The sequence below is a fragment of the Planococcus citri genome, chromosome 1, assembly GCF_950023065.1.
Source record: "Planococcus citri chromosome 1, ihPlaCitr1.1, whole genome shotgun sequence".
In the NCBI taxonomy this organism is placed as follows: Eukaryota; Metazoa; Arthropoda; class Insecta; order Hemiptera; family Pseudococcidae; genus Planococcus; species Planococcus citri.
The window spans coordinates 41128530-41154612 of NC_088677.1; the positions used below are offsets into that span (position 1 = coordinate 41128530).

Genomic DNA, 26083 nt, shown 5'->3' on the forward strand with positions numbered 1-26083 from the left:
GCAGGTTTGAATTTTTTATATTTTTAAGTAGGTATACATATGTACCTACTGTGCATTATTGTAATAGGTAAGTAGGTACTTCTATATGTACTTCTACTTACTATTGTACCCCTAGGTAATTCAGATGTTCTATTTTATTATTGTCTATTTGTAAGCATAATGATTTAATGTTAGTAGGTAGGTAGTAGGTACCTATTGCATTTAAATATGCCAATGCACGTATGTGTTGTGATAAATTGACTGTCAAAATTTAATTACCTGCGTGACAGTGCAACTACATAAATTTTATGATACTTACTTATCTTGATTTTATTCAAAAAAATGTGTCTGTCAACGTTCGCTAAAATGAATTTGTTTGATTTTTGCAAGTTTTGTTTTGTTTCATGCTATTAGCATTGGTATACTGCTTAGTTGCGTTGAATACAACAAATTTGTTAAATTATCCAACGTAGACATTTTATAAAGAAAGCATAAAGGGTTGAAAATCAAATCATCAACAACAGCGTACCAGTATACATCGACCTTATTTCGCGCTGTTTTCATGTCTTAATTTCACTTTCTGCAGTAAAAAATTTTATAAGCCAATGCATTTACCATATATTTGAAAAATAATTGATAAGAAATATCGGTATCATCAAAGAGCAGTCTAGTTCAAAAAATTTCTGCATTGTTTCTCAATCTCAATAAACCATTAGTTCAACATTTTCCCTTACATCTCTTAAAAGATAGTTATACGTCTAACAATAAGTACATACGTAACATCAATCAAATGAATTATGGCATGGCAATGCGCGATGAGCAGGTATGATTCCATGCCTACATTAATGGAACTTGAACAAGTATTTTTATCGTCTTCATAACGGTCGATTTTCGTACGAATAAGCCGTAAGACTTCCATCTGAACTCGAATGTTCCATTGGAATATGTTCGCTAAATTGTGGCCCTGGCGAGATTACGTTATCTGATGAGTTCGCCTGTGGTAAAGAAAAACAACCACAACAAGAAATTAAAAAGAAGAAAAAATGACCAACTAAATGGGTAGGTATACGGAAAAGTATATAGTATGTAATGTATAGGTAGGTACATTTATGAAATCTAACAACTATAGGGCGGTATACTAACATTTTCTTGTCGAGAGGAATTACATCTGGCAAGGAACAGTTGTTCGGAAACTATCCTCAGTTCTTCTTGCCTTTCGGCAATAATCTGTTGCAATTCGTCACATTTTTGTTGTAAACAAACCTCCAGGGATGCATTAGTGTCAACATTTTCTACTTTACACTCCTGTTCAAACTGTAATGTGCATGGTAAGAAATATACATATAAGTAATGAAATTAATTTTCTAGGCAGAAATCGAATATTCTCATTAGGTATTAATACAAAAATGAGCTTTCAATACTTTTATTTTAGGCGTAACACTGCTGACTATTTGTGCTGTACTAGTGGTAGCATAATATCCATTACTGTTACTGGAACTTGTATCACTGCTGTTACCAGGATACTCTGAATAATTCTTATCAAGGTGGTGAAATTTTCTTGTACTTTTCCTTCTCTGTTGTTTGAAAAAACAGAAAATAATTTTATATTGAACTAAATAAGTAGGTACTTGTCGTGAAAGTCGGGGGGCCTGCATATAAGGATCACCTGCACCCCCTGCCGATTCTCCGAGACAACTTTTTTCTTATAGGGGAAGTCCTAAGGAACATTTCTAGCCCTTGTCCTCAAAAAAAAAAATGGCCCTACTTACAAAATGGCGGCCATTTTGATTGACAGGTCAGCCGAAATCGCAGGTTTTGCGTTCCAACATAAGACTTTCACGGAATTTCTTAAACCGTACAAAGGTAGATCGAAAGAGCAGGCAAAATTCATCACCTGTCGAGATTTCAAGTGCTAAAGTGCCTTTTTCGATTTTTGGTGAATTTTCAAAAATCAAATTTTGGCCAAAATGTGAGAAAAAAATTAAATTTTTACAAAATTGACCTAGAAATCTGAAATTTGGGATATATCCTATTTTTGACCTGCCAAATCGATTGGAAACTGTTTAAAACCGTTTTGAGCAGTTCTGGAGCCTCCAGCAGATTTCTGAAACTCGAAATTCTCACAAAATTTCATCAAATGGAGTTAGAAAGCCGAAATTCATTCTGCAAACTAATTTCAATACGCTATGAAGTCGACTGCAGGTGATTTTCAAGTCGTTTTGGAGCCTCCAGCAATTTTTTGAAAATTACTGGAGCCTCCAGTAGATTTTTGAAACTTGAAATTTCCCCAAAATTTCATCAAATGGGGTTAGCAAGCCGAAATTTTCTCTACAAACTAATTTCAATACAATATGAAGTCGACTGCATGGTGGTTTCAAGTGGTTTTGAAACTTCCAGCTACTTTTTCGAAATTTCAATTCTCCTAAAAACGAGATGAAACTTTTCAAAAAGTCACTGGTGGCTCCAAAATTACTTGAACTCGCCTGAAGTCGTCTTCAGAAGGTGTTAAAATTGAAGTGCAGAGTTAATTTCAGCTTGCTAATCCCATTTGATGAAATTTTGGGGAAATTTCAAGTTTCAAAAATCTACTGGAGGCTCCAGTAATTTTCAAAAAATTGCTGGAGGCTCCAAAACGACTTGAAAATCACCTGCAGTCGACTTCATAGCGTATTGAAATTAGTTTGCAGAATGAATTTCGGCTTTCTAACTCCATTTGATGAAATTTTGTGAGAATTTCGAGTTTCAGAAATCTGCTGGAGGCTCCAGAACTGCTCAAAACGGTTTTAAACAGTTTCCAATCGATTTGGCAGGTCAAAAATAGGATATATCCCAAATTTCAGATTTCTAGGTCAATTTTGTAAAAATTTAATTTTTTTCTCACATTTTGGCCAAAATTTGATTTTTGAAAATTCACCAAAAATCGAAAAAGGCACTTTAGCACTTGAAATCTCGACAGGTGATGAATTTTGCCTGCTCTTTCGATCTACTTTTGTACGGTTTAAGAAATTCCGTGAAAGTCTTATGTTGGAACGCAAAACCTGCGATTTCGGCTGACCTGTCAATCAAAATGGCCGCCATTTTGTTTTTTTTTTGAGGACAAGGGCTAGCAATGTTCCTTAGGACTTCTCCTATAAGAAAAAAGTTGTCTCGGAGAATCGGCAGGGGGTGCAGGTGATCCTTATGCGGGCCCCCCGACTATACGCAGGCATTGGGGGGGGGGGTACATACGTGGTAATATAAATTTCGACTAGATGCACCGGATGCTATTCTGTTATTATAAGATAGGACGTCATCGTGTTTTCGTAATAACGGTCGTTCGTCTTTATCCTCTTCTTCACAATAATTGCTATCTGTAAAGAATACATACCAGGAATTGTGACTTATTCTTTTGTTCTTTCAGAAAAAAATGAATCCAAAAATGGAAGTAAAGTCTCCTCTAAATGGGACGTTCAGGAACTTAGTACCTAGGTTTTTTCCAGGTTCTCTCAAAAGTCTGACAAAAAATTGGAAAATCATAGCATGGCACAGATCAGCGCGACAAAAAGTCTATTACCTTATAATGTTGAAAATGCCGTCAAATTTTTGAAATTAGATACCTACTTATTAGTTATTACTTAGGTACCTATAATTTTAGCTATTGCTTTTTTATTCAAGTTTTCAAAAGTCAAATTCGGTAAGTAAAATATTGTTTTTAAAAATCAAACATAATACTCGTAAGTACCTATCAAATATGTTTTTTTCCGCCGCGAATCTGCAATCTGCCCAAAATTTTCGAGACACTGACACCTAAGCACGTCGTAGGTATATGTAGTAAAAAATCAGTCGCAAAATGCCAAAAGGAAATAATTAAATTTCTCGTTTCAATTTCCTTCAGAATTTTCTGTATAGACTTTTTTTATTTTACATAGGTACTCCGGTGAGCTAAGAAAAAGCAAACGCTTAGAGAGTCAGAATTCGAAACCTTGTAAACACGTTGTACTTTTATGTAAGTGTACCAGAATCTCAACTTTCAAAAGTATTTGTGTGATCCCACTCGAACTCTCGTAGGAAAAAAATATACGTTATAATGTAAATTTAATGTTAGGTACCTATTTATAATAAGGATGCATTTCTGCGAATAAGTATTACCAGAAGTTGTAGATGTGGTTGACTGCCACGAACACGAAGGAGGCGATGTTTTTGTACTGCAAGATGTGCTGCCATTACTCGAAAAAGAAGGCGTATAATCTTGAGTACTACAATTCAGCATTTTGGTTTCGTTATCTTCCGAATTTCGATCAGCATTCAATGGACTAGAAAACAATTATGAAAACGAATGAAATTAGAAATGCCGTATTCCAAGTCTGTACGCATTTGTTATTAAAATAATGATCTCACTTGATTACTCGATGGGTGCAAACAATAAATTCTATCCTCGAATTCCATTGTCTTCGGGTTATATACGATGATGTTTGCAACCATACCCATTGATGTCCTTTAGTTAAAAATCTATAAAATCCGGATACCCCTTCATCTTGTACCATTACTGAAAAGCACAAAAACGTATCGATTATTACAGTAAAACCAAATAAACAGAAACAAAAACTCAGAATATGGTGGCAGTATTTACAGGTCTTATGATGACTTATTATACCGTCCAAATCATCGATATGATAATAATCGTAACCGGAAGTACCCAGAACCTCGAAAGGAGAATAACCTATAATAGAAGGAGCCCTGAAACAAAAATTAACAATCAAGTTACACAAGTGTCAGCAGAAGTTTACCATTTAAAAGAGGATTACCTTTCATCCAAGAATAAAAATTTCCATTCAAAATTGTGATGAGATATAAATTCTGTCTTTAAATGATCATGAAGGATGACATCATTGCATAACTGAGGAGTAAGAAGTCGAATAAAACCCACAAATATTGATCTGTAAGAAAATAGCGACCAAATACATAATTTAAAATCCCGAGTGCATCATTTTTATTTTATTTTTTCATTCTGATTAAACAAAATAGATACTGACGGTTTATTAAATTCTAATATTTTATCTTGATCAACTGAAAAATTCTGAATTTCTTGCGGTTCTGTAATCAAAGTGCATATAATAAGATGAAACAGTTCAACAAAATTACGATTCAAGTATAACTATAGGTACCCATTGAAAATTCTTACTTATTTTCCCCAGGAATTCTACAGGTTCGTACACCAAGTCTCCAGATTTTGATGATTTTCGCAAAAAATGACATTTGAAATTTATTGGATGATCTGTTCAAAATGTACAAATTGACATTAAAAAACACGTCATTAACGGAAAAAAATGACTAATTATTCTTATTCACCTTCATTTTGCATGCATAGACTATTTACAGTTGAAATGAAAAACATGTTTTCTAAGTGCGATCTATCATTTTCTGTTACTAAATCGTATATACTTAAATTCAATATCTCATCCTGAAAACACATAATAAGTACCTAATGTAGAATTTCTCAAACGCACACATTCTGCAAGATCTTATTCGTTCTTCAAAATACGCACCAGCATATAACCTAGTCCTGTGGCTAAGCTGCTAGAAGCGTATAGAATTTTTCCACAAGATGAAAACACCAAAATAAATCCACCTAAAGTCTGGTTTAAAAATTATAAGATTATTTTTTCGAACAAAAAATTCATGTAGGTAAATATGTAGTAGGTAGGTATCATTCAAATTCCATAGTCTAGCCATAAATGCTGTCGTCAACTTTGAACGCGTGTAATATGTAGGTATGTACATATAAAAACCACATTTTAAAAACGGAAGTGATTGTACGGATTCGCGTCGTCCAACATTTTTCCAATGAACCGTGTCAAAAAACTGAATTCTAAGATTTCAGGCTACAAATTGAGCACTTACTCGATTCAACAAGTAAAGGCGCTATATCAGAGCGCACTGTGATTTTTTTAAAAATTTTTTTAGGTGTATAAATTTTTCTTACTAAAATTATAATTTTGTGCTTCGGGAACAAAACACCAATCAAATTACATTTTAGTAAAAAAAAATTTTTACGATCAATTTGTTTTCGGTCTCTTGCGTACATTGGTCTTCGTGTTGTTTTATCTGCCGTTTCCGTTTTGTCAAATCGCTTGACGATCATGCTGCAGTAAAGTAGAGTCAAATTGCAGTTTTTTTCAACTGGGTACTCGTACTTTCTGAATATTTCAAAGTAATGACAGTATTCAAGGCTAGACTACATACAACACATACCTCCAACATCAAGTAAGTGTATTCTTCGTTGGTTAAAAATGAAGGCTTCCATTCTTCACTTATTTCATATTCTAGAGACCGAGCAACATTTTCTGAAAGAAAACAAAATTTTTTATGAAATAGTATCCAAAGGTTTTTAATCTAAAAAATATGTTTGCTGAAAATATTACGAATTCAAAAAGCATACCGCTGTAAACTTTTAAAGTATTCATAGCCGCTTTTAAAATGGTAGATTTATCCACTTTTCTTCCATTTACAGAAATAATGGAGTTCAATTCGCTGATCAACGTATTGAACTGGTCTCTTCTTTTTTTCTCGCTCAAGTTTCTAGACTTCCTGCAAAATCAAATACAAATATGAACATTTTTTTCCGGAGATGAATACATAGTTAATACCAATACCCTACCTATCTATATAAATTTAAAAAATCATTCCAACTCATATTTGAAAAAAGATGAAAAGTCGAGCCCACGTACACTTTAAAAAATCAATCACCATTTCAAAATAGGTAAGGTACGAGTGACCTTTATTTCCCGGCACCACTTAATTTCTACTTGGGAACAAAATTTTTCACGATTTTTTTTTGGGGGAAATATAATATAATGGCACAACGACAGCAATACGACGAAATAGGGTGCTTGCACGACAGCCATTAACGCACGACGGCATAAGTGATTTGAACGACGAATTTAATAGGTTTTTGTACGACGACCAGTGTAACGACAGAGATATTCACTTTGCACGCCGAAAAAAAAGAATTCCCGACAATAGTACATAGAATAACCTGCGAATTTTACGAGACAAGGGTGTAGTTTAGTAGGTAAAATGAGTAGGTAAAAACCTTTAATTTTCATTACAAAACTACGAAAAAACTACTGTTTGGATAACTTTCATTTTTGGATATGTTGTTTAGACGGATAAAATCTTGGGTGCTACGAAGCCCTTTTTGAGAAATTTACTTTGATACATTAATTATAATGATTTTAAATATTGTAAAAATGTGCTATTTTCACTTGAAAATATAATGCTTGGAAACGAAAACTTCAAAAAAACGGCTTCGTAGCACCCATCATTGTAATCTTGAGAAGTTATGTTCCGAATTCTAAATAGGTCTGTTCATTATTCATTGCGTAGTTTTGTAACGAAAATTTTCAGTTTTTTTTGTACGAGCTAGTTGATATTAACAATGGCGGACCTAAAATTTGTTTTGTTTACAAATTTTAGTTGAAGCATTTTAAATGTAGGGTGCGTATCAATAGTTTTCGTTGATACGTGTACTTAAGAATGAGAAAATTCGTTCTTTTCATCATAAACGGTAAACCCCTCTGGCCACTTTCATTTATCATTCAAAACTTCAAAAGCTAAAACAATTTTGAAAATGTTATCAATTATCATTTTGAAGTGGAAAAAATTGCTTTTGTTCTCGATATAATTAATAATTCGCATCAATGTGTAACAAAATACATCTTATAGGTACCCTCACAACAACTAATAAACCTTGTATCCACTTACATTTTATTCTTTCAAAGTTTCAAGTTCGTATGCGGAGTGCTTATAGTTGAGACCACCTCATGTGTTAGAATGGACAAGTATTAGAATGGTCAAGTGGTAGAAAAAGAGGGAAAAAAAGGGAAAAATATTTTTGTTGCCAACCCACTTTGTTTGGAGAAGAAAATTTTGTAAATTAAAATGAAAAGTAAAGCCCAAGTATTAGAATGGTCAAGTTGTAGAATACTCAAGTATTAGAATGGACAAGTGTTAGAAATTAGAAAATACAAATATCAGGAATATCAGTCAGGATGGACTCGGAGAATGTGAGAATTAGGCGAGGCGAAGCCGAGCCGTTTAAAATTTATATTTCATTCGATGAGCATTACTCCCCTTGGTAAGTTCAGACGGAGGCTGGACATTACCCTGTATGTAGACAGTACCTGCGGTAGTTTCTAAAAAACTGTACTCACCGAGGCCGAAGGCCGAGGGAAGTTAACAGACATAGTATGAACAACAAAGCGACCAGCGCAACCGAGGCGAAGCCGAGGTGAGCAGACACAACGCCCCCCAACCCTGAAAATGGGTACCCTTGTACCCTATTATCCAAAAAAGTAGTAAGTCTAAGTACCACTTCCTCATCCTCTTATAACAGATTGCTCTTTTCCCCCTATTTTTCAAATACTTGACCATTCTAATACTTGACTATTCTACAACTTGACCATTCTAATACTTGGGCTTTACTTTTCATTTTAATTATTTTACGAAATTTTCTTCTCCAAACAAAGTGGGTTGGCAACAAAAATATTTTTCCCTTTTTTTCCCTCTTTTTCTACAACTTGACCATTCTAATACTTGGCCATTCTAACACATTAGGTGGTACCCTTATAGTTATCAACTTTCAGTTATTCAGAGTAAGTGAATAAATTTACGGATCTTGACCAAACTAAAATCTCAAAATGATGTATTCCTACTTGAAATAGTATCATAGTTTTGAAAATATACTATTTTTTGAACTTTCCCTGGTTTTAATTGATTTTGTTTGCATTTTGTCGAATTTTACTGAAATTTCATCTAATTTTTACGATTTTTAATGATTGGGTAGGTACCTACCTACTGATTTTAATGCTTTTCCGAGTGTTTTCATATAATTTTGTCGACAAATCTTCACACATTTTTGTCAAATTTTAATGAATTTTCCACATTTTTTGGTGAGTTTATTGTCTTTAGGTAATTTTGGCGATGATTTACAGAATTTTTGCTGCATTTCATCGTTTACTTACAAGGGACCCCCCCCCATGATAATCTCCAATTTGGGTGAAACTCAGACTGCTGGAAAGAGGACCTCAAAAAACACCCATCCCCCAAATTTTCAGCTGCTTGATTTTTAGATTTTTGGCGAGCGTTTGAAATTTTGTGTACACAGCTAAAGCTGTTTAATAACTCAGAAAACGGAAAAAAATTACAAATATCCATCTCTCCCGCATATGAACTCGCGTATCAACTTCCGGAGCTCAAATTTTGGCCAAATGCAATTTTCTAGTTTCGCCGGATCCGGCCTTCTAGTCAGAAGACAGTTTTTTTTTACTGTTTTTTCTCATTATTTTCGGTGAATTCGAAAAATTACTGTTTCTCCCCACCACGTGAATTTGAGTAGCTGAAATTTTGGCCAAAGGATCTATGCTTGATACCTACATAATTGACTGATACTACCGCCGGCCAGATCCGGAATCATCATCAGAAATCAAATTTTCTGTCCATCCGGTGGTTTATAATGCTATTGAAAAATTTGAAAATTCAGTAAAATCAGCTGTTGTAATGAACTTCAGAAGCTCAAAATTTTGGTTAAAAAGTCTGTGGTAGATACCAAATCGACCCATACACCATTAGCCGGATCCGGCTTTCTGGTCAGAAAACCGGATTTTTTATTTGTTTTCTCGTATTTTCGGTGAATTTTAAAAACGACCGTTTCTCCCCGCCAAATATAAAAATTTTAACTGCTCAAGTTGATGTGGTGGGGAGAAACGATAGTTTTTCAAATTCAACGAAAATATGAGAAAAAAAGTAAAAAATTCTGTTTTCTGAGCAGAAGGCCGGATCCGGCCAAGGGTGGTATGGGTCGATTTGGTATCTAGCACAGACTGTTTGACCGAAATTTGAGCACTGGAAGTGCATAAAATGAGCTGGTTCAACTGGTTTTTCAATTTTTTCAATGGCATGTACACAAGAACCAGATTGGCAAAAAAATATGATTTCTGATTATAATTCCAGATCCGGCTGACGGTGGTGTTGAATGTTTTTCCAATTTTCAATATTTCAATTTTGGATTCAGTTTTTGTGAAATACGCACCGTATCTCCATACAATTTTGAGTAAAAATGAACTGTTGTATGTTTAGCTGAAAATGTTTTTGTAGGTACATTTAAAAAAAGTTTAGAGGCAGACAGGTTTTGATTTTTGGGATTTTTGATAAAATGTCATGTGACCTATCAAAATGAAAATAAAATTTCACGAGAAATTCTAATACCATAACAAAAAAATTTTTGAGCATTTTTGAAAGACTCTATTTGAGCTCATAATCGAGTCTTGAATGTCATGATTTCCGAAGTTTCTGAAAAAGGCATCATGCAACGCGCAGAAATGGGTTAACATATGGGGAAAAATTACAAACAAAACCTTTTGAGCATTTCAGAAGAATTTTGACCCAAAAACTTGATCATGTTTTTCAGAGTGCTCGAAAAATGTGACATGTGATCTATCAAAATGGGCTTTACCTCCCCACTTTTTTGAAATATTCCTCTGTTTATTTCATAGTTTGCCAATCAGAAGTCCTGTTTTTGGCAAACTTACTTATAAGGTTCTGTTTTTTTGTTACTAAATTTGCCTAAGTCATGGTGTCATGATTTTGGAAAAGTTGTCAAAAAGCATCAATTTTTGGTAAAATAGGTAATCAAAAACTATCCATTTTCATCGAAATTGTCAAAAAGTGAATATTCTTGGTAAGATTGTCAAAAAGGGATAATTTTTGCCAAAATTGTCAAACTTTCCTGTTCTTGTCAAAATTGACCAAAAAAATGATGTTTTGCCAACAAACTCTCGCTTTTTTACAAAATTGTCAGAGAGTGTTAATTTTTTGCGAATTTAGCTTTTCGATGAAGTATAATTAAAATGGTCGTAATTTTTGCCATAATTGCTGAGGGACTTGTGCTTTTATGCTTTGTTGGCCAAGACATCCAAAAAGCAATAATTTTTTTGCCAGCCTAAAAAGTGCTCTTTTTGTTTTAATGTTTTCCGAACAACTAACAAGTCCTGTTTTCTCAGAAAATTGCTCGAAAGCTTATTTTATCAAATTTCATTTCCCCTCTCCCCAATTTCATTTCTATCAATTTTTATGACAAAGTTTTGATACTTTTGAAATTTACTTTAGAGGCACTGCACTGCGGGCCCCCATAAAAAAAGTTTTCCATGAAAAATCATGTCAGAAAATTAAATTTTGAAAAATTGAAAAAAATATCCTCGTATATACCTATTTAGTATACTGAAAATTTTAAAAAATCATTCTGAAAATTAAACAAATCCACCATTCATTAAAAATACTTCGTGAACCCAGACATCAAATATTATAACACATTAAAAATGCAGTAAATGAAAATTAAAATATAATTCTCCGGCCGAGCGCGTCAATTACAACTTTCCACGACAACGTCGTGGAGAAAAAGTAGTGACGCGCTTGGCCAAGGAAATTCTGTTATTCGTGACAATCGGAAGTCGGAATTATTTTGGAAAATTATTCGAAATAAAACGAAAAATTCGATTTGGCAACGCTTCCAACGTATTTAATAACAACGTGTGCGAGTGTGAGTGCAACAATTAATGCAGAAATGCGCACGCACAATTTTTAATAATTCGTTCAAAATAAATTCTCAAAAATTATTCATTTTTCGTTCGCGAACAAATCGGTAATTTGTTTACTGATAAAATTGAAAAGTATAATTTTACACTCTCGATTTGGCAGCCAAATATTTTTCAATAAAAGTTACGCATTACCTATTTTCTCGAGAAATTGGAAGCTAAAGTACACCCTTAAGATGGACTTACGAAAGGAAAGAAGGGAGGTAAGATACCTCCCATTAGCTAGATTAATTTATAATCCATAAAAAATAAGAAGCTTGTGGGAGGGTCCATGTGCCCTAAGCTTTTTTTAAATTAAAGTTTGTCGAATTTGAGAATTTTTTGACAGAAAAGTCGAAGTAAATACACAAATTGAATTTTTGGGATCCAAAGGGCTCGAAACAGACTAATGAGCGAGAGAAGGAGAGGGATAGAATGCTCCAAAATTTTGAAAATGGTATTTTAATTCGTTTGGTCATCACATTGACTTCTTATATCCTATGAGTAAGGCTACGGACACGACATGAGCGTTGAGCGTTAGCGAGAGCGTTGGCGAAAATTTAAAAAACGTAATCTTGACGTTAGACGGTTTTGACGAGATTATTCCTGAGCGATGACACTCAACGCTCAGAAATATCAAACAATTTTGATATTTGAGCATCAGCGAGAGCGTCAAACGAGCTTTGAAAATTTGAAAACGCTCACGCTGACGCTCAACGCTCATGTCATGTCCGTAGCCTAAGGGATGCGAGCCCCGAAGAATAATTTTAACCTCGTGTGACCCTTTTTTTTTTAGAGGAGAGGGCTTTAGCTCAATTTTTTTTAAAATTATGACAATTGTCCGAATTCCAGGATTTTTTGACTGAATTTAAATAAATACTCGGATTGTATTTGGGATACCAGAGACTCGAGACGGACGTGAAATCGATGCGCAAAAATGTCGTGTATTTTTTTTAATCTGTCGTTGACTGCCGTCGGGCTACTTTTTTTTCTGTCGCTGACTTTTTTTATAAATTGTCGTTCAATTCTTATAATTATGGTCGCTGAATAAAATTATTTCGTCATTCAACTTTTTATTCTTATCGTTTAATTTTTACATGGCCGGGCATTATATTACTTCGTCGTTGAAACACCCTAAGCTGTCGTGCCGATAAATCCCACCCTTTTTTTCTGACTAACAACAAAGTCAGGATTATCCTAATAGGTACCTACCTATCAAACTTTTACAATGGCAATGGAAAATTTCGAAAACAGGACTCTTCCGGATGAATAATTTGTCCACCTAAAAGACAATCATAATATGGCAAAGGATGATACACACAACGAGCCATATAAACATTCAGTCGGAAAAGCAAAAACACAATTCATTCAGGTGAACAAAACATTTCCTACGCGACGGAGTCATTGTTTGTTGAGACGGAAAATTTGATTAAGTGGATACTGGATAGACACAATATTGTTAACATTACATATGTATCATGAATGGATATTCACGATGTGTGTTTTTTTTTTATTGATATCGAAATACAAAAACCGTTTCATTTTACAAAAACGCGAGACAAAATATGAGTAGGTATGTCCAACTAATACGAAAACGGAAAACCGGGCGAAAACTAAAACCTACATAAAAATTGATAATTTCATTAGCTCACCGTTTCGTTTCGTCCATTTCGTCGTCTTCGTCATCCATCACAAGATGTCTGAAATGAAAATATTAGTCAACTTTATCCTACTACGCTTGCACTTACATAATAATTTTAAAAAATGGTAAGTAGGTTAATTAAAGGGTGAATATTTTTTGCACTACAAAAAAGGACGTCATCACGACAAGCATTTTTTCGTTCATAAAAGATGAATGAACGACAAAAAATGATGAAGTTCCACGCCAGCGCCAGATGAAGCCCGACAACAAAGTATTTATGAACGACTACGATTTAATAACGAGATAAGCCAGTATTCACGCCAAAATAATTCCATACACGACAGAACATTATCAGGTCAATCACAGTTATATTTTGTACAAAATTTCAACAAAAAATCAACTGAAGGTTTCTTTCGAAAAATTTGAGTGAAATTGTAACTTAATAAGTAGAAGAGAACCAAATTGGCCCAAGTGAAGCGAGGGCAAAAGCTTAGGAAAAAAATGAGAATTTTGAGGATAGATCGGCGACTTTGTTGGCAAATAAATGATAGGTAATTAAATACATGATTGTAAAAAATCTGAATTTTTGAAAACTCTGAAACTAAAATTTTTGTATTTTATTTTCCTAACTTTCTTGAATTTCTCACAATTTCCCAAGTTTTTTCAACTTTTACGGAACCGGAAGGGGGCAAACTATCGCTCCTTAGCCTCCTTCGCTTCGTCCCTGAGGTCGAAAGAGGAAGAGGGGTCACCCATCAAAGTCCAAAAAAGTATTCGGTATTCTATAAACAGCAAACTTTTACATACTTCGTTTTTTTGTTCGTATAATTTTAATATTTTTTAAACGTTTATTTCTGACGGTAAAATATCTCTTTTTGACAGAAAAACTTTGTCGAGCATGGCCTTATATATGGCAGTTTGAAGCAATAAAATGTGAATTTTTTTTTGTCGTTTGAATACTTTTTTTTTTATTGTCGGGGTAAGCTTTTTACTGTCGGAAATTTAGTATTCACGATTTAGTCGTGGTAATGATTTTTCTGCTGTGAAAGTGCCTATGCTTGTCGTGATGACGCCCTTTTTTGTCGTGGTCTAAAATCGCACCCTTAATTAAATAGGAAAAATAATTACTATGAGATTAAAATTAATTTTCTTTTACACAAAATATTCCAAGGTGCGTATTCTGTTTTTGATATGTATAACTAGCAATAAACCATCTAATAATCAAGATCAAAATGAAAAATCACTCATCAAACAGTATAGGTACCTTTTCTCCAAGATTCATACATTTACTTTTCCTGCTTTCATCTTGAAAAGGAAATTTATGAGGATAGTAACGATTGATGTTTTATTATGAGATTGAGATCAAAGTCCTCCTAACCAATTCTGCGCTACGTACGTAGGTATGTAGTATGTTACGCACAATAAACTCAGTTTATATACATATATTAAATATAAGGATACTTCTCATTTAAAAAAAATACCCGATACAACATACTTTTTATTCTTATTAACATATTTTATCACTTACTCAGATCGAACGTTCGATGATTTGTTGATTGATTCACTCATTATTCTTAAATTGAATGATTTTCAACCAAGTGTCAGGTTGTGCAATTTATAGCAATAACCAAGACGTCGTTCAATTAATCATGCAAGCCCGAAATAGAGATTTTAAAAAATTGAAGAAAGTTCAGTTAAATCAACTTTACTCAATTAAAATATTCGTGCAATTTTTTCGCATGTACAACTGTTTTTAATAATCGCAAAACAGTTTGAAAATGAAAACATAACTCAATGGTACTCACTATCAGTACTAAACCGAATGGAGATGATTTTAGTATTAAGGCGCATGTAGCACGGTTATTATAGAGCTCGACGGAATACGTAAGCTGAGATAAGCCACCGAAAGTGGTGTGCCACAATTATTATCACGCATACGAATAAGGAAAGTCGAATACACCGACATACGTAATCACATACATACTTGTACTTTAATAAACATATGTTAGGTACCAAGTCCGAAATTGTACAATTCGGGGATGGTACAGCCAAATTTGTACCATCTCCGAAGTGTCCGGACCAAGCGTGAATATTACTTTTTCTTCGGACTTTGTTCGTACCATGCCCGGAGGGTCCGGACGAAGTGTTCGACTTGGTACAATTTGTGTTGTGCAAAGTCCGATTTGAAGTTTTATAATGAAGAAATTCGAATTTCATGCCATTATTTAAAAATTCAAACCTTGACATTTTAATCAAGTCAAAAAACGAAGGCATTTTTTTTTGATTTATAAATTTTCAAAAGCTTTTGCACTCGCATTTGCCTCTTTTTTCATTACAAAACTGAAATTTTTTGAAATTTATTTTTCAAATTTTTAAAATCTTAAAACCAGAAAAATTATCTTTTTGCATCTAAAAATATAGGTACCTATAGGCCAATTATTTGGTTCTTGAATTAGGAATTTTCGAGAGCTTCTGCCCTCGCTTCGCACTAAGGCCAAAGGACCCTCCGGGCATGGTACGAACAAAGTCCGATGAAAAAGTAATATTCACGCTTGGTCCGGACACTTCGGAGATGGTACAAAATTGGCTGTACCAACCCCGAATTGTACAATTTCGGACTTGGTACCTAACACATATATATTAAAGTATTCTAATTTCCAAAAATAGTTTTATTCAATTTTAAAAAACTATTTCAGCAATACGAGATTTAAGACAGAGTAGTGAATTCGAGAATATTTCGAAGCTTGACTTATATTGCAACAAAAAATTAGTTAGAGACTTCTTTGTAATAAAATTTTAAATAGAAAAATAAAAAGAGAAATTAATGTTCTAGAAATCGAACAAAAAATTTATTATTTTACATCTTCTCAGAACACGTATCAAAATTATCATGGAAAATAAAATCAATTAAAAATCTTACTAAATATGTAATCCACAAAAAAAATTAAATAAAACTACTAGATATATGTATATGTACATTAACATCATCACGATTCCATATTATAAGCTTTTTTTGTATAAATTATATGATGGATCGCTAATTACCCACAACATATTTATTCCTGAACTACCCAGATTCACATGTTCGAACATACAGCTTTCTTTTGTTTTTATGTGGTGCAAAAAGAAAAGTATCACATGAAACAAATTATTTCTTCCCTGGAACAAATTTGAAAAAGAATTAATAATTTTATTTTATATTCCTAAGGATTTGGCTAAAAAAAGCTCACCCGAGAAATGTCGTAAGTGTCTTCCCCAATAATAAGTTGAAAATGAGGCGGATTATTAGACTGTTGACAAATAATAACAGATTTTTTATTTTTTTTCAATTCTGTCGGCGTTTTTACGTAATGGGCAGAAGAAAACTGCCGACCGTCAGGTGCTGTATGGGGTAAAGGTAACAGCTGCGAATCAAAATAAGCCGCCACTAAATGCATAACAAGCTATGAACCAAAATTCAAAGGAATGAATAAATAATAATGAAATGAAAAAACCTACGCCAAAAAAATATATAAATATAACTACTCACCGCAGCATCCGTAGGCAAACTTTCATTCCATGGTTTTCCTTCATATGAACCTCCAGCATTCCAACAATAATTACTCATACTTCCGGTGGACAAAGCTAAGAAAAGGGGAAAAAAATTAAAACATAGATGCGCGCTATTAAAAAAATAATACCTACACGGAAATCAATGTATATGTACGTATAATTAACCTGAAATTCTCTGGACAACGTATTCTTGATTCAAAGAAATATCTAGAAACGATATTAGACTCGATAAGGAAGGAATATTTTGATACACTTGTGACATTGCTGCAGTCTTTTTGAGTCTCTCCAAGCCAGTACTTCCAATACTAACGTTAGTGATTCCTTGACACGTTAGGGCTTGATTCACTTCTTCAATTTCTTTAATTATTCTCGTCAATATTGTTTGAGTAATCCACTATAAATAGCAAATAAGATTCGAAATTAAGAGAAAATTTTTTTCAAGTTTCTTCTATAGTAAATTTAACACTGACCATGCGTAGATTCGCTATCCATTCTGGGAGAAAACTTTGATTAATACCGAACTTCTTACAAACGGCGGGATTTGCTCCGAGCGATGATACTTCGTTCACTGGTTTCACAAACTCCAAAGCTGAAAGAAACGAATGTTACATAAATTAAGCTCTAGAAAAAGTAATTAATATAAAGTTAATATTTTTAATTACTTGTAGTAGAAGATAACTGATAAACATCATTTAGTACCAACTCAGAAGACCGTCGGCTATGATGACTTCGAAAAAAAGAACCATCACTTCTTCTCCAGTACTCGCCACTGTCTATAATAATATAAAGTCGTGTGAAGTATGTACTTATTATAATTTTAACAACAGAAATGAAACAAATCTGATATCAAAGGATTAAACTAAAAATTAATCTACCATTCAAGTTTAAAGTATGCTTAAAATCCGGACTTTGGACGTATCTTCTCGCAACATCAACTTCGTCAGAAAATACTTCTTGAAAATGAGCATGTCTCGAGGGACTCGACAAACTGTTCGATAAATTGGAACTGAACACTGAAGAATTGACATTCATAGATCCTGAAGTTTTGAAAACAATAAGAACCTACCTATAACGAATGCATTATATAATACAAAATTCAGTGGATAAGTATAGGCATTACCGGAATTGCCATAAGAATTGATTAAAGATGTTTCGTGAGCATCACACACAACCGGAGCGTTAGCAAACAATGAGGAAGGAGATGCATGGTATCGTTTGACAGGGAACTTTTCTTTCATACTATCATTCAACGATTCAGACTTGGGAGACGTATTCGAATTCGCAAATAATGGCGAAGAGGACGCTTGAAAATTTTCAAATCGAAATTTTTCTTTCTTCACATCAGTAGTTGGTGGGTTTTCTTCCAGTAACACGTTGACGTTGTAATTTCCTTGGAGAATTCCTATGTTTCAGTTTGAAATGAAGATTATTTGCATCACGAGTATCACATTATAAAAATACAACTATACATGAAGTATTATAATATGTACGGTACCACTGATCTGTTGCAGTAAACTGAATTGCTGAAGTGAAACATGATATTTCTTCGGAAAATATTGAATAAGAAATCGTTGGATGCTCAAATAAAGGATATTCAGGGATAAAATGACTGCCATCAAATGTTCAAAAATACCAATCCATTTGTAGGGTCGTTGGTTTTTCCATCTGCAAACGATAATTAACAATTATGAATATTTAATTAAGATTCAATGAAAGGTATCTTTAGTATTCAGTAAGCACAACTTACAAGTCACAAAGTATCACCGCCAATAAAACAATATTCACGGGCAACCATATGAGAAACGATCTCGATTTTTTCATATACTCTTGATTAGTATGAAGAATGTCCAGAACATTCGGTTTCGTAGTCACTGACATTCTGATTGAAACGGTTATTACTTTAAATGAAAAAAATATGAAAATTGTAGAGAAGTTTACGATAGTCAACGTTTATACTGATTATATATTTTTAAACATATGTACATAACCCACACGTGGTTGTACACTGAAAATAAAAACTTGAAACATGGTTGCAAGCGTGCAACATCCAAGTATACTATCTTCAAGACTCTTTCACTTGTAACAATGCTCAATTTTCTTAATATTCGTCAAAGTTTTGAACTGTACAACATTAAAGAAAATGGAAAAATCTACCACGCTTTTTCAAATTATTTCGCCGGTAATTTTTTGTCAGTTCATCAGTTCGCGCTGCTGATAAAAAATCAAAACAAAACAAACACCTCCAACGCGCGCAGATTTGGGTGGAAGAAGAGGGAAGGGGAATCACTGTCTCCGGCGTCTCCGCTCAAGTGCTCAACCGATGTCTTTGTATGGTACCCGAAATAAAAAATTGAAACAGGCGAGGGCTAGTTCCTTCCTCCTTAGCGAGGCAAAAGCAAGAGTAAAAAAATAAATTGATCGAAAAAAATAATCAAATCAATGCAGAAACAATTCGAAGTCGATTAGTCGAAGAAGGAGGAAAAAAGAATAATAGGTACACTATACACATACATCCAAATTATAATGTGCATTGCATTCGCATACTGTATTGATTAAACGTTATTCAAGAATTGCTTGGCGAAGTAGTGAATTTTTCTCTTCTACTTTTCCTAGCAAACGAATGAAAATTTCTCATTCCTGAAATAATAAATGAATACCTACTTCACGGATCAATTACTGATGAATTCATTTTCAAAAATTCAACCATGCCTGGAAAACTACATAGCTTTAAATTTTATTATTCATTACCCAGCCAAGCAATCCCGAAGTAACGTCGTTTATAAATTATGGTCCTTATAATATGTGGTAATTGACGATAGAGCTCTATTGACGGCTGGATTACAAAAATAGCCATAGTCAGTTTGAAAAAAAAAAAAAATTGTAAAAAATCATCAACATTCAAAAATCGACAATTCGGCATGAACGTTTTTTCCCTTTTCTCAAAAAAATAAATAAATTTTACTGCTACTACAATTTTTTCTCATTATTCACATAGGTATTCAAGTCCCACTGTTGTACGTAATAATGACCCTTAGTGGCTTCAGTATTCAAAATTCAAATTTAATAAAAATTAAAACCCAACATACGCTCGTATTTGGCTACGATAAATACATATCACATAATTATCACTGATTGATCTCGTCTCGGTCTAGGCTGTCGTAAAGAAAAATAAAATTTCACGGAGCGATAAGGGTTCCCCTGCCACGGGTAGACGGGGAACCCTAAAAATTAAAACTTGAATTTTTTATTAGCTTAGCTTAAACAGACTTTTTAAAAAATATATTATATTAATACACATATACAAATCAAAGAAATTAATATGAATTTTTTGTATCGAAAATAATTTACACGTAGAATGAACCATCTGCGGGTCCCAAATATCGAATTGCGATTAATAAAACGTCGACTAGAGTCCACACACCAAGTCCTCCAAAACTAAATAATTTACCAATACCTTCTTGCCAATGGCCCAAGTAAAACCTGAAAGATATGAGAAGGAAATAAGTAATACCAATGTAATTATGATTAAATTCCGCGCTATTTTAAAATACATTATAAAATTACCTATCTGCTCCAAATCCACCCAAAGTAATACTCAATATTAGTGCTGTTGACCATTTATGTCCTCGGGTCCAATTACATCTCAATTTTTTGAGGAATGTTCTATTTCCAAGGCAAATGACATCATCATGTACGGTGCAGTTTGTTCTATATTTTTCAATCAAAAATGAGAAATGAGCCGAAAAACAACAAAAACGCCGAGTAAATTGAAACATTTTTTTTTTCGAAATTAGTAAATAAGTATGTTTTTTCATGCGAATTCTCGAAAATTTGGATTTAAGACTTGTTCGAATCTCATTTTGAAACACCTTTTAGATTCCAACCACCAACTATCAAAACCTTAAAAGTCTTCTTTCTTCAAGTAAAATCCATTTTCAAAAGCTACTAACTAGTAAGCTACTGCTATGCCATTGCCCTAGCACATTTTTGTGGATTCTAAATCTGCCGAAACCCGGATTCTCGAGAATCTGCCAAAATCCGGGTAAAAAATGAAACATACTTTAACATGATATGTTGAGAAAGAAAAAACTGTTTACCATTCTTCTATACGACGGTATGTTAATTTCTAGAAAAATAAGGGACTGGAGGCACGGGTTAAAATTTTTTTTGAACTTACAATCAATTTAATATTTCGGGCAATTCATTTAGAACAGGCTATCCATAATCCAAACAGTAAGAAACAATTCAATAATAGGGGTGTTCGAGCGCTCTACAGAACGCTGCAGAATTACAGAAAACGTAAAAAATTAGGGGTTTTGAGCGCTCATGAAAGACTCAAAATGGACAATAGACTGCTGCAATGCAATTTTACAAAAAACTGTAGAAAATTTCCAACGTTTTCTGTAATTGCTGCGGGTTTTTGTAACTTGCTGGAGAGCGCTCGAACACCTCTATTGAAACACGATTTGGATACATTAAGGAAAAGAATTTTATGGAATTACTTGTAATATTGAGGTGGAGAAGCTACCGATATGCAATGATTTTTTGGTTCACACGTGTGCTCCCAATTTTCAGTTTGATAACAATACTGGCATCTTGCAGTTTTTTGAAATGTGCGTTCTCCCTGCACACAAAAAAAACCAAATGGACAATTTCAAGAATACAACAGCAGTTGAACAGATTATTGACGTTAGAACACAAAATGATGAAGAATTAATACGAACCAAGCATTTACTATCGTCGTGAACTTTGCAAGTGATATTATAATCATCTCCATAAATGCAATCAGGGGTGTAATTAGAACAATTCATACAAATGTAATCTAAATTTGAACAGTTCCTCTGAAGATTTTTACAAGCGTTTGATTCATCCTACAACAAAAAATTGGGAAAATGAAGCAATGAAGTGATTTAGCTGCTGTAATAAGAATAACAAACCGTACTCAAAAGAAACGAACTACCTACCTCGAAGCTGTTATCTTGCGAGTGTAATAAATCAGACGACGCTTTTTCGGAGAAATCTGCATGAAAAACCAAAACGTAAATAATTCATATAATTAGGAGAAGAAGACGAAATAGTAAAGTGATACCGCTAAACAAATGTTTTCTATTTCTTATAATAAAATAGAGTAATAACTGCTTAAATGCTTACCATTGCATCGTGCATGACATATAAATAGAACACTTATGAACATGTAAATCATCTTTCAAGTGGAGGAAACATAACAAAGATGTTAAGCATGTACCATAGATATATTCAAGCAAAATATAAATAATATATCAGTAATTAATTTTCAATTATTGTCATTTTTCCTTCAAAATCCATACAGAATTTTCACAATTCACATCTACCGTCCACGAAGCACACCACACTCAACGCAAGGTACCTTATCATCGTTATCAATAAAACAGACACAAACTTGACAACAACTGATAAGTATATTGAGCCTGATAGACGTCAGTTCAGATTTTGAATAATTTTGGTAGATTTGGGTTTTTGCGTTTTGTATTATACATAGACCCAATTTATTTGAATTTTATGGTACGTTTGTGACGCGATACAGTCTTCATGAAAATTAATTTTAGGTTTGAAAAAAACTGGTTGGCGGTGTCCTTATTAGTTCAGTTCATAAAACTGGGTGGCTATCGTTCGAATGTTCTATGGTTTTGTTTGAGAAAGAATAATTTCTTCTGCTTATCTACTCAAGATTCATAATTTATCATTTTGTGTGCTTAAATCCATACATTTCGTGTTATAATTTATTACAGACTTGGTTCAGTTTTAGTTGTGAAATTTTTTTTATCAGTCTGTTAATAAGAGTCTACCTAACATCTTCGCTCTTCAGCCGAAAAAAAATTAATATACCGGAGCATTTGAAATGACAGACAATAGATCAACCGTTGTGGTTACAGGATTTGGACCTTTTGGCATTCATTTAAAAAATGCCAGTTGGGAAGCTGTCAAGTTGTTGCCGAGTATGCATTTAGAAGAAGAATGCAATGTTCGATTAATCACTGAAGAAATCCCGGTGACTTACGATGATGTTGATACAATCGTACCTCAGCTTTGGAACAAATATCAACCATTGGTAATCGTTTGCTTTATTTAATTTTCACTTATGCATGTAGTTTTCCACATGTAAATATTATGCTATATGCAGCAGTTCGTACAGATAGTTAATCAACAATTTTCAAGCTTTGTCCGTATTTTATTGGTTTCTATGATAGCTGATGGTTCATGCTGGTGTTTCACATATCGCCAAATGTTTAACTTTGGAATCCTGTGCTAATAAAAGCGGCTACTGTAAAAGTGATGCTAAAGAATGCATTTTGTTGAATGGAATTAATTCGTTCGGCAATGAAGAGCATTTGAAGACAAAACTTGATTTAAACAACATTTCATCAGAAGCGTCCCAATTCTCAGTGAATTTATGTATATCTGATGATGCGAGCAGGTGATACATAACTTCAGTGTGCATTTTCTAATACCTATTTAATTTACGTGTATTCCATACTTTCATTATCTTTCTAGGTACTTGTGTGAATACATTTATTACACATCATTGAACATTAACACTTGTAATACAATTTTCGTCCATGTACCAATGATTAATGCCGAGTATTCAGCTTCAAAAATAGCCGAACATCTTAAACTAATTATTAAATTGGCGTTAAAACAATTACGAGAACTGTAACCCAAAGAAAATTATTCCATTCATGAAGTGTATCTTTTTCACTTTTCTATTTCTTCATTTAGTACATTAATTTAATATACTATATACTAGGTATTTATTTAGTGAAAAAAATGAATGTGTAGGTACTATTGTTCTTTACTCTGCATGTGGAAAGGTAGTAATCATTTTTCTCTGTGTACGTATTACGTATGATAATCTCATTTATTTGTTTGTTTATTTATTCATTTATTTATTGATTTGTCATTCATTTTTTATATTAGAAAATCTTATGTGTCACGTATATTGTATTTTAAAAATACAATGATAATTTCAAAGACAATTTTTCTTAGAAAATTTCAATTACAAAGTGAGAGAGTACGTGGAATACGAGCGTTAATTAAAAAACAATTGATTTCGAGAAAAACAAACTCAAAGTTTTGGTAAAACAGTACCTATTAATTTCAATAATTTTTAATAGGTCAACATTTCCTCTTTCCCTAACAGTTTATTCTTTATATGTACCTACTTTAAAATAAATTCTCCGACAAGCTGTTCAATGCTTTTATTTCAGATAACTGATAAGTACCTGCCTTTTTTCCATTCATCAATTTTTTAATCGCCGTGTTCTGAATTTTTAGCGCCAATGAAATACCTATATTATATGTTCCAACTATTATTTGTTTCATTGTTTGTTATTGAGGTGAGATACCTATACATGAAAAAAACATAACTCACTCAACTTTTTTTATTTACCTAATTCATAAAAGTTGAAGAAAATGTACAAATGTAGCGATGATTTTTCTTCAGTGCATTCCTTTTTAAGTTTTTATTCAAAGATTTTGACACTTGGACTTTTGAGATTACCTATGAATGAATGAGCTTTGAATTTGAATGCTTAATGCTTAATGCTTTGAAGCCTTTGATGATTACCATACCTTCTTAAGTTCTAAGTACATATGTACGTATGTACTATGTAGTTACATACAACCATCATACAACATACACTACACTGCCTACACTACTTACTATATTCATGTACTGTACAGTTACATCATTGATACATGCTGATGCTAACTACAAGATCTAGAACAGAACTTTAACAGTATGCCAAGTCCCAACGAAGAGTTCCGAAGGTATACGGAGGCATTCGAATAACTTGCTCATCTTAGGAATTTTAGACGCAAGTTTTTTGATTTTCGATTGAAGCTGTGGAAATTGTGGAATCAAAATTGAAAATATGCCCTCAGTTTTAAGAATTTCGGCAAAGTTTATGTGATAATGTGTTGAATTCAACTAGCTAGTGAGTATGAATTTTCAAACAGTTCAAACCTTTATAGTTGTATTAAAAATGTTTCAAATATTTATTCTAATGTGTGAGAGTCTTATCAGTGTACTTTTACCGTGTGAATAACCACGTGTCAGAATGCCGCTGAAATATATTTTTACAATGACTTATACTGTCTTGAATGTCTATCTAAATTATTCATTTGAATTTCCAGAGTAGTAATTGAAGATGGTCAACACAAGAGTTCCGACAGTATGTCGTAAAACTTACGTTACGCCAAGGCGGCCTTATGAGAAAGCCAGATTAGACCAAGAATTGAAAATCATCGGAGAATACGGTTTACGTAACAAACGAGAAGTATGGCGAGTAAAATATACGTTGGCGAAAATTCGAAAAGCTGCTAGAGAATTATTAACTCTTGATGAGAAAGAACCTAAACGTCTTTTCGAAGGTAATTACGAAGTAGTGAATGTTTGTATGCTAATTGATGTTTATGCTGCGTCACTTATGATGATAATTATTAATAATATTCTGACACCTCTTCTGAATGTAAAATTGTCGAAAAAGAATATCTGACGATTGAAAGCTTCTATGTAGTGAATTACTTAATTGTAATGAGTCGCTTGTTATTATTGATATGCTTTGCTTTTTAGGAAACGCTCTGTTGAGAAGATTGGTTCGAATTGGTGTATTAGACGAAAACCGTATGAAACTTGATTATGTGTTGGGTTTGAAAATCGAAGATTTCTTAGAACGACGTTTGGAAACACAGGTGTGTGCAAATTTATTCAAATTCATCTATAATTTTATTTAAGCTTCGGAATCAGTTTCACCATAAAGTTTGATTTTAAATTTACGTACAGGTATTCAAATTAGGCTTAGCTAAGTCAATTCATCACGCCCGTGTTTTGATCCGTCAAAGACATATCAGGTGAAGTAACTTGATTTTATTCTAGTGAAGTAACTTGATTTTATTCTAGGGTTAACAAGACTCGTCCTTGCAGTTATCATAATGTAACTTGATTTTTCAGGGTTCATAAACAAGTTGTAAATGTACCAAGTTTTATTGTGCGACTTGACTCTCAAAAACACATAGACTTTTCGCTGAAATCTCCCTTTGGTAGCGGAAGACCTGGACGTGTAAAGAGGAAAAATTTGAGGAAAGCTCAAGGAAAGAACCAAGAAGTTGCCGAAGACGACGAAGATTAAGCAGTATAATATTATCCTCTTTTGCTGTAATCATTTTTTAAAAAATGGAAATATAACCATCATTAATGAATTACTTTGTATGGAATGTATTTTTTCAACGCGTCACTCGCAATTAATGCAGATTATCGTTCTAT

The 26083-nt window shown here is 33.3% G+C and overlaps 5 protein-coding genes across 8 annotated transcripts; 2 read left to right on the plus strand and 3 right to left on the minus strand.

Moving 5' to 3' along the window:
* Window position 1: 1 nt before the first annotated feature.
* LOC135831945 (circadian locomoter output cycles protein kaput-like) lies at window positions 2-15128 on the minus strand. Of its 2 annotated transcripts, none has more exons than XM_065344826.1 (16): window positions 14759-15128; window positions 13213-13288; window positions 6398-6546; window positions 6211-6302; window positions 5505-5594; window positions 5308-5419; window positions 5141-5233; window positions 4992-5052; window positions 4764-4895; window positions 4589-4695; window positions 4357-4504; window positions 4108-4271; window positions 3208-3329; window positions 1401-1553; window positions 1123-1293; window positions 2-974 (listed from the first exon to the last, which is right to left on the minus strand). In XM_065344826.1, the coding sequence occupies exons 2-16, from the start codon at window positions 13272-13274 to the stop codon at window positions 855-857; spliced, it is 1776 nt and encodes a 591-aa protein (XP_065200898.1). In that variant the 5' UTR covers window positions 13275-13288; window positions 14759-15128; the 3' UTR covers window positions 2-854. The 2 variants fall into 2 exon arrangements, with proteins under 2 accessions (XP_065200898.1, XP_065200897.1); XM_065344825.1 differs by having other exon boundaries at window positions 13241-13288; window positions 14759-15126.
* A 923-nt stretch (window positions 15129-16051) lies between these two features.
* LOC135831952 (transmembrane protein 209) lies at window positions 16052-19210 on the minus strand. 2 transcript variants are annotated; one of them, XM_065344851.1, is made up of 10 exons: window positions 18530-19210; window positions 18278-18447; window positions 17903-18184; window positions 17658-17819; window positions 17445-17555; window positions 17253-17371; window positions 16948-17176; window positions 16760-16854; window positions 16461-16634; window positions 16052-16389 (listed from the first exon to the last, which is right to left on the minus strand). In XM_065344851.1, the coding sequence occupies exons 1-10, from the start codon at window positions 18658-18660 to the stop codon at window positions 16231-16233; spliced, it is 1632 nt and encodes a 543-aa protein (XP_065200923.1). In that variant the 5' UTR covers window positions 18661-19210; the 3' UTR covers window positions 16052-16230. The 2 variants fall into 2 exon arrangements, with proteins under 2 accessions (XP_065200923.1, XP_065200922.1); XM_065344850.1 differs by having other exon boundaries at window positions 16461-16673; window positions 18530-19204.
* Window positions 19211-20010: 800 nt separating this feature from the next.
* Window positions 20011-22184, minus strand: amx (almondex). The gene is made up of 6 exons (XM_065344860.1): window positions 21934-22184; window positions 21747-21802; window positions 21507-21653; window positions 21285-21406; window positions 20347-20490; window positions 20011-20262 (listed from the first exon to the last, which is right to left on the minus strand). The coding sequence occupies exons 1-6, from the start codon at window positions 21983-21985 to the stop codon at window positions 20127-20129; spliced, it is 657 nt and encodes a 218-aa protein (XP_065200932.1). The 5' UTR covers window positions 21986-22184; the 3' UTR covers window positions 20011-20126.
* Window positions 22185-22192: 8 nt separating this feature from the next.
* Window positions 22193-23795, plus strand: LOC135831962 (pyroglutamyl-peptidase 1). 2 transcript variants are annotated; one of them, XM_065344863.1, is made up of 4 exons: window positions 22193-22323; window positions 22695-22870; window positions 23010-23236; window positions 23314-23795. In XM_065344863.1, exons 2-4 carry the CDS (start codon window positions 22760-22762, stop codon window positions 23474-23476), a joined length of 501 nt encoding a protein of 166 aa, XP_065200935.1. In that variant the 5' UTR covers window positions 22193-22323; window positions 22695-22759; the 3' UTR covers window positions 23477-23795. The 2 variants fall into 2 exon arrangements, with proteins under 2 accessions (XP_065200935.1, XP_065200934.1); XM_065344862.1 differs by having other exon boundaries at window positions 22234-22870.
* Window positions 23796-24582: 787 nt separating this feature from the next.
* Window positions 24583-26022, plus strand: LOC135831963 (small ribosomal subunit protein uS4). Its single transcript, XM_065344864.1, has 5 exons — window positions 24583-24755; window positions 24955-25191; window positions 25394-25512; window positions 25604-25671; window positions 25772-26022. Exons 2-5 carry the CDS (start codon window positions 24969-24971, stop codon window positions 25947-25949), a joined length of 588 nt encoding a protein of 195 aa, XP_065200936.1. The 5' UTR covers window positions 24583-24755; window positions 24955-24968; the 3' UTR covers window positions 25950-26022.
* Window positions 26023-26083: the final 61 nt, after the last annotated feature.

What these genes read in the sequence shown, in the direction of transcription:
- LOC135831945 (XM_065344825.1), bottom strand. Translation starts at nt 14,799, where the DNA reads ATGAGTGAATCAATCAACAAATCATCGAACGTTCGATCTGA. An exon ending in ATATTAGAATTTAATAAACC is followed by an intron (nt 4,896 to 4,991) that starts GTCAGTATCTAT and finishes ATTTTCTTACAG; the next exon opens with ATCAATATTTGTGGGTTTTA. An exon ending in TTTTTATTCTTGGATGAAAG is followed by an intron (nt 4,696 to 4,763) that starts GTAATCCTCTTT and finishes TTTTTGTTTCAG; the next exon opens with GGCTCCTTCTATTATAGGTT.
- LOC135831952 (XM_065344850.1), bottom strand. Translation starts at nt 18,660, where the DNA reads ATGTCAGTGACTACGAAACCGAATGTTCTGGACATTCTTCATACTAAT. An exon ending in TTTACTGCAACAGATCAGTG is followed by an intron (nt 18,185 to 18,277) that starts GTACCGTACATA and finishes ACTGAAACATAG; the next exon opens with GAATTCTCCAAGGAAATTAC. An exon ending in GCATACTTTAAACTTGAATG is followed by an intron (nt 17,556 to 17,657) that starts GTAGATTAATTT and finishes ATATTATTATAG; the next exon opens with ACAGTGGCGAGTACTGGAGA.
- amx (XM_065344860.1), bottom strand. Translation starts at nt 21,985, where the DNA reads ATGATTTACATGTTCATAAGTGTTCTATTTATATGTCATGCACGATGC. An exon ending in ACGACGATAGTAAATGCTTG is followed by an intron (nt 21,407 to 21,506) that starts GTTCGTATTAAT and finishes TTTTGTGTGCAG; the next exon opens with GGAGAACGCACATTTCAAAA. An exon ending in TCTCCACCTCAATATTACAA is followed by an intron (nt 20,491 to 21,284) that starts GTAATTCCATAA and finishes TGAAAAATATAG; the next exon opens with AACAAACTGCACCGTACATG.
- LOC135831962 (XM_065344862.1), top strand. Translation starts at nt 22,661, where the DNA reads ATGACAGACAATAGATCAACCGTTGTGGTTACAGGATTTGGACCTTTT. An exon ending in GGAACAAATATCAACCATTG is followed by an intron (nt 22,871 to 23,009) that starts GTAATCGTTTGC and finishes TTTCTATGATAG; the next exon opens with CTGATGGTTCATGCTGGTGT. An exon ending in ATATCTGATGATGCGAGCAG is followed by an intron (nt 23,237 to 23,313) that starts GTGATACATAAC and finishes TTATCTTTCTAG; the next exon opens with GTACTTGTGTGAATACATTT.
- LOC135831963 (XM_065344864.1), top strand. Translation starts at nt 24,969, where the DNA reads ATGGTCAACACAAGAGTTCCGACAGTATGTCGTAAAACTTACGTTACG. An exon ending in AACGACGTTTGGAAACACAG is followed by an intron (nt 25,513 to 25,603) that starts GTGTGTGCAAAT and finishes ATTTACGTACAG; the next exon opens with GTATTCAAATTAGGCTTAGC. An exon ending in ATCCGTCAAAGACATATCAG is followed by an intron (nt 25,672 to 25,771) that starts GTGAAGTAACTT and finishes TTGATTTTTCAG; the next exon opens with GGTTCATAAACAAGTTGTAA.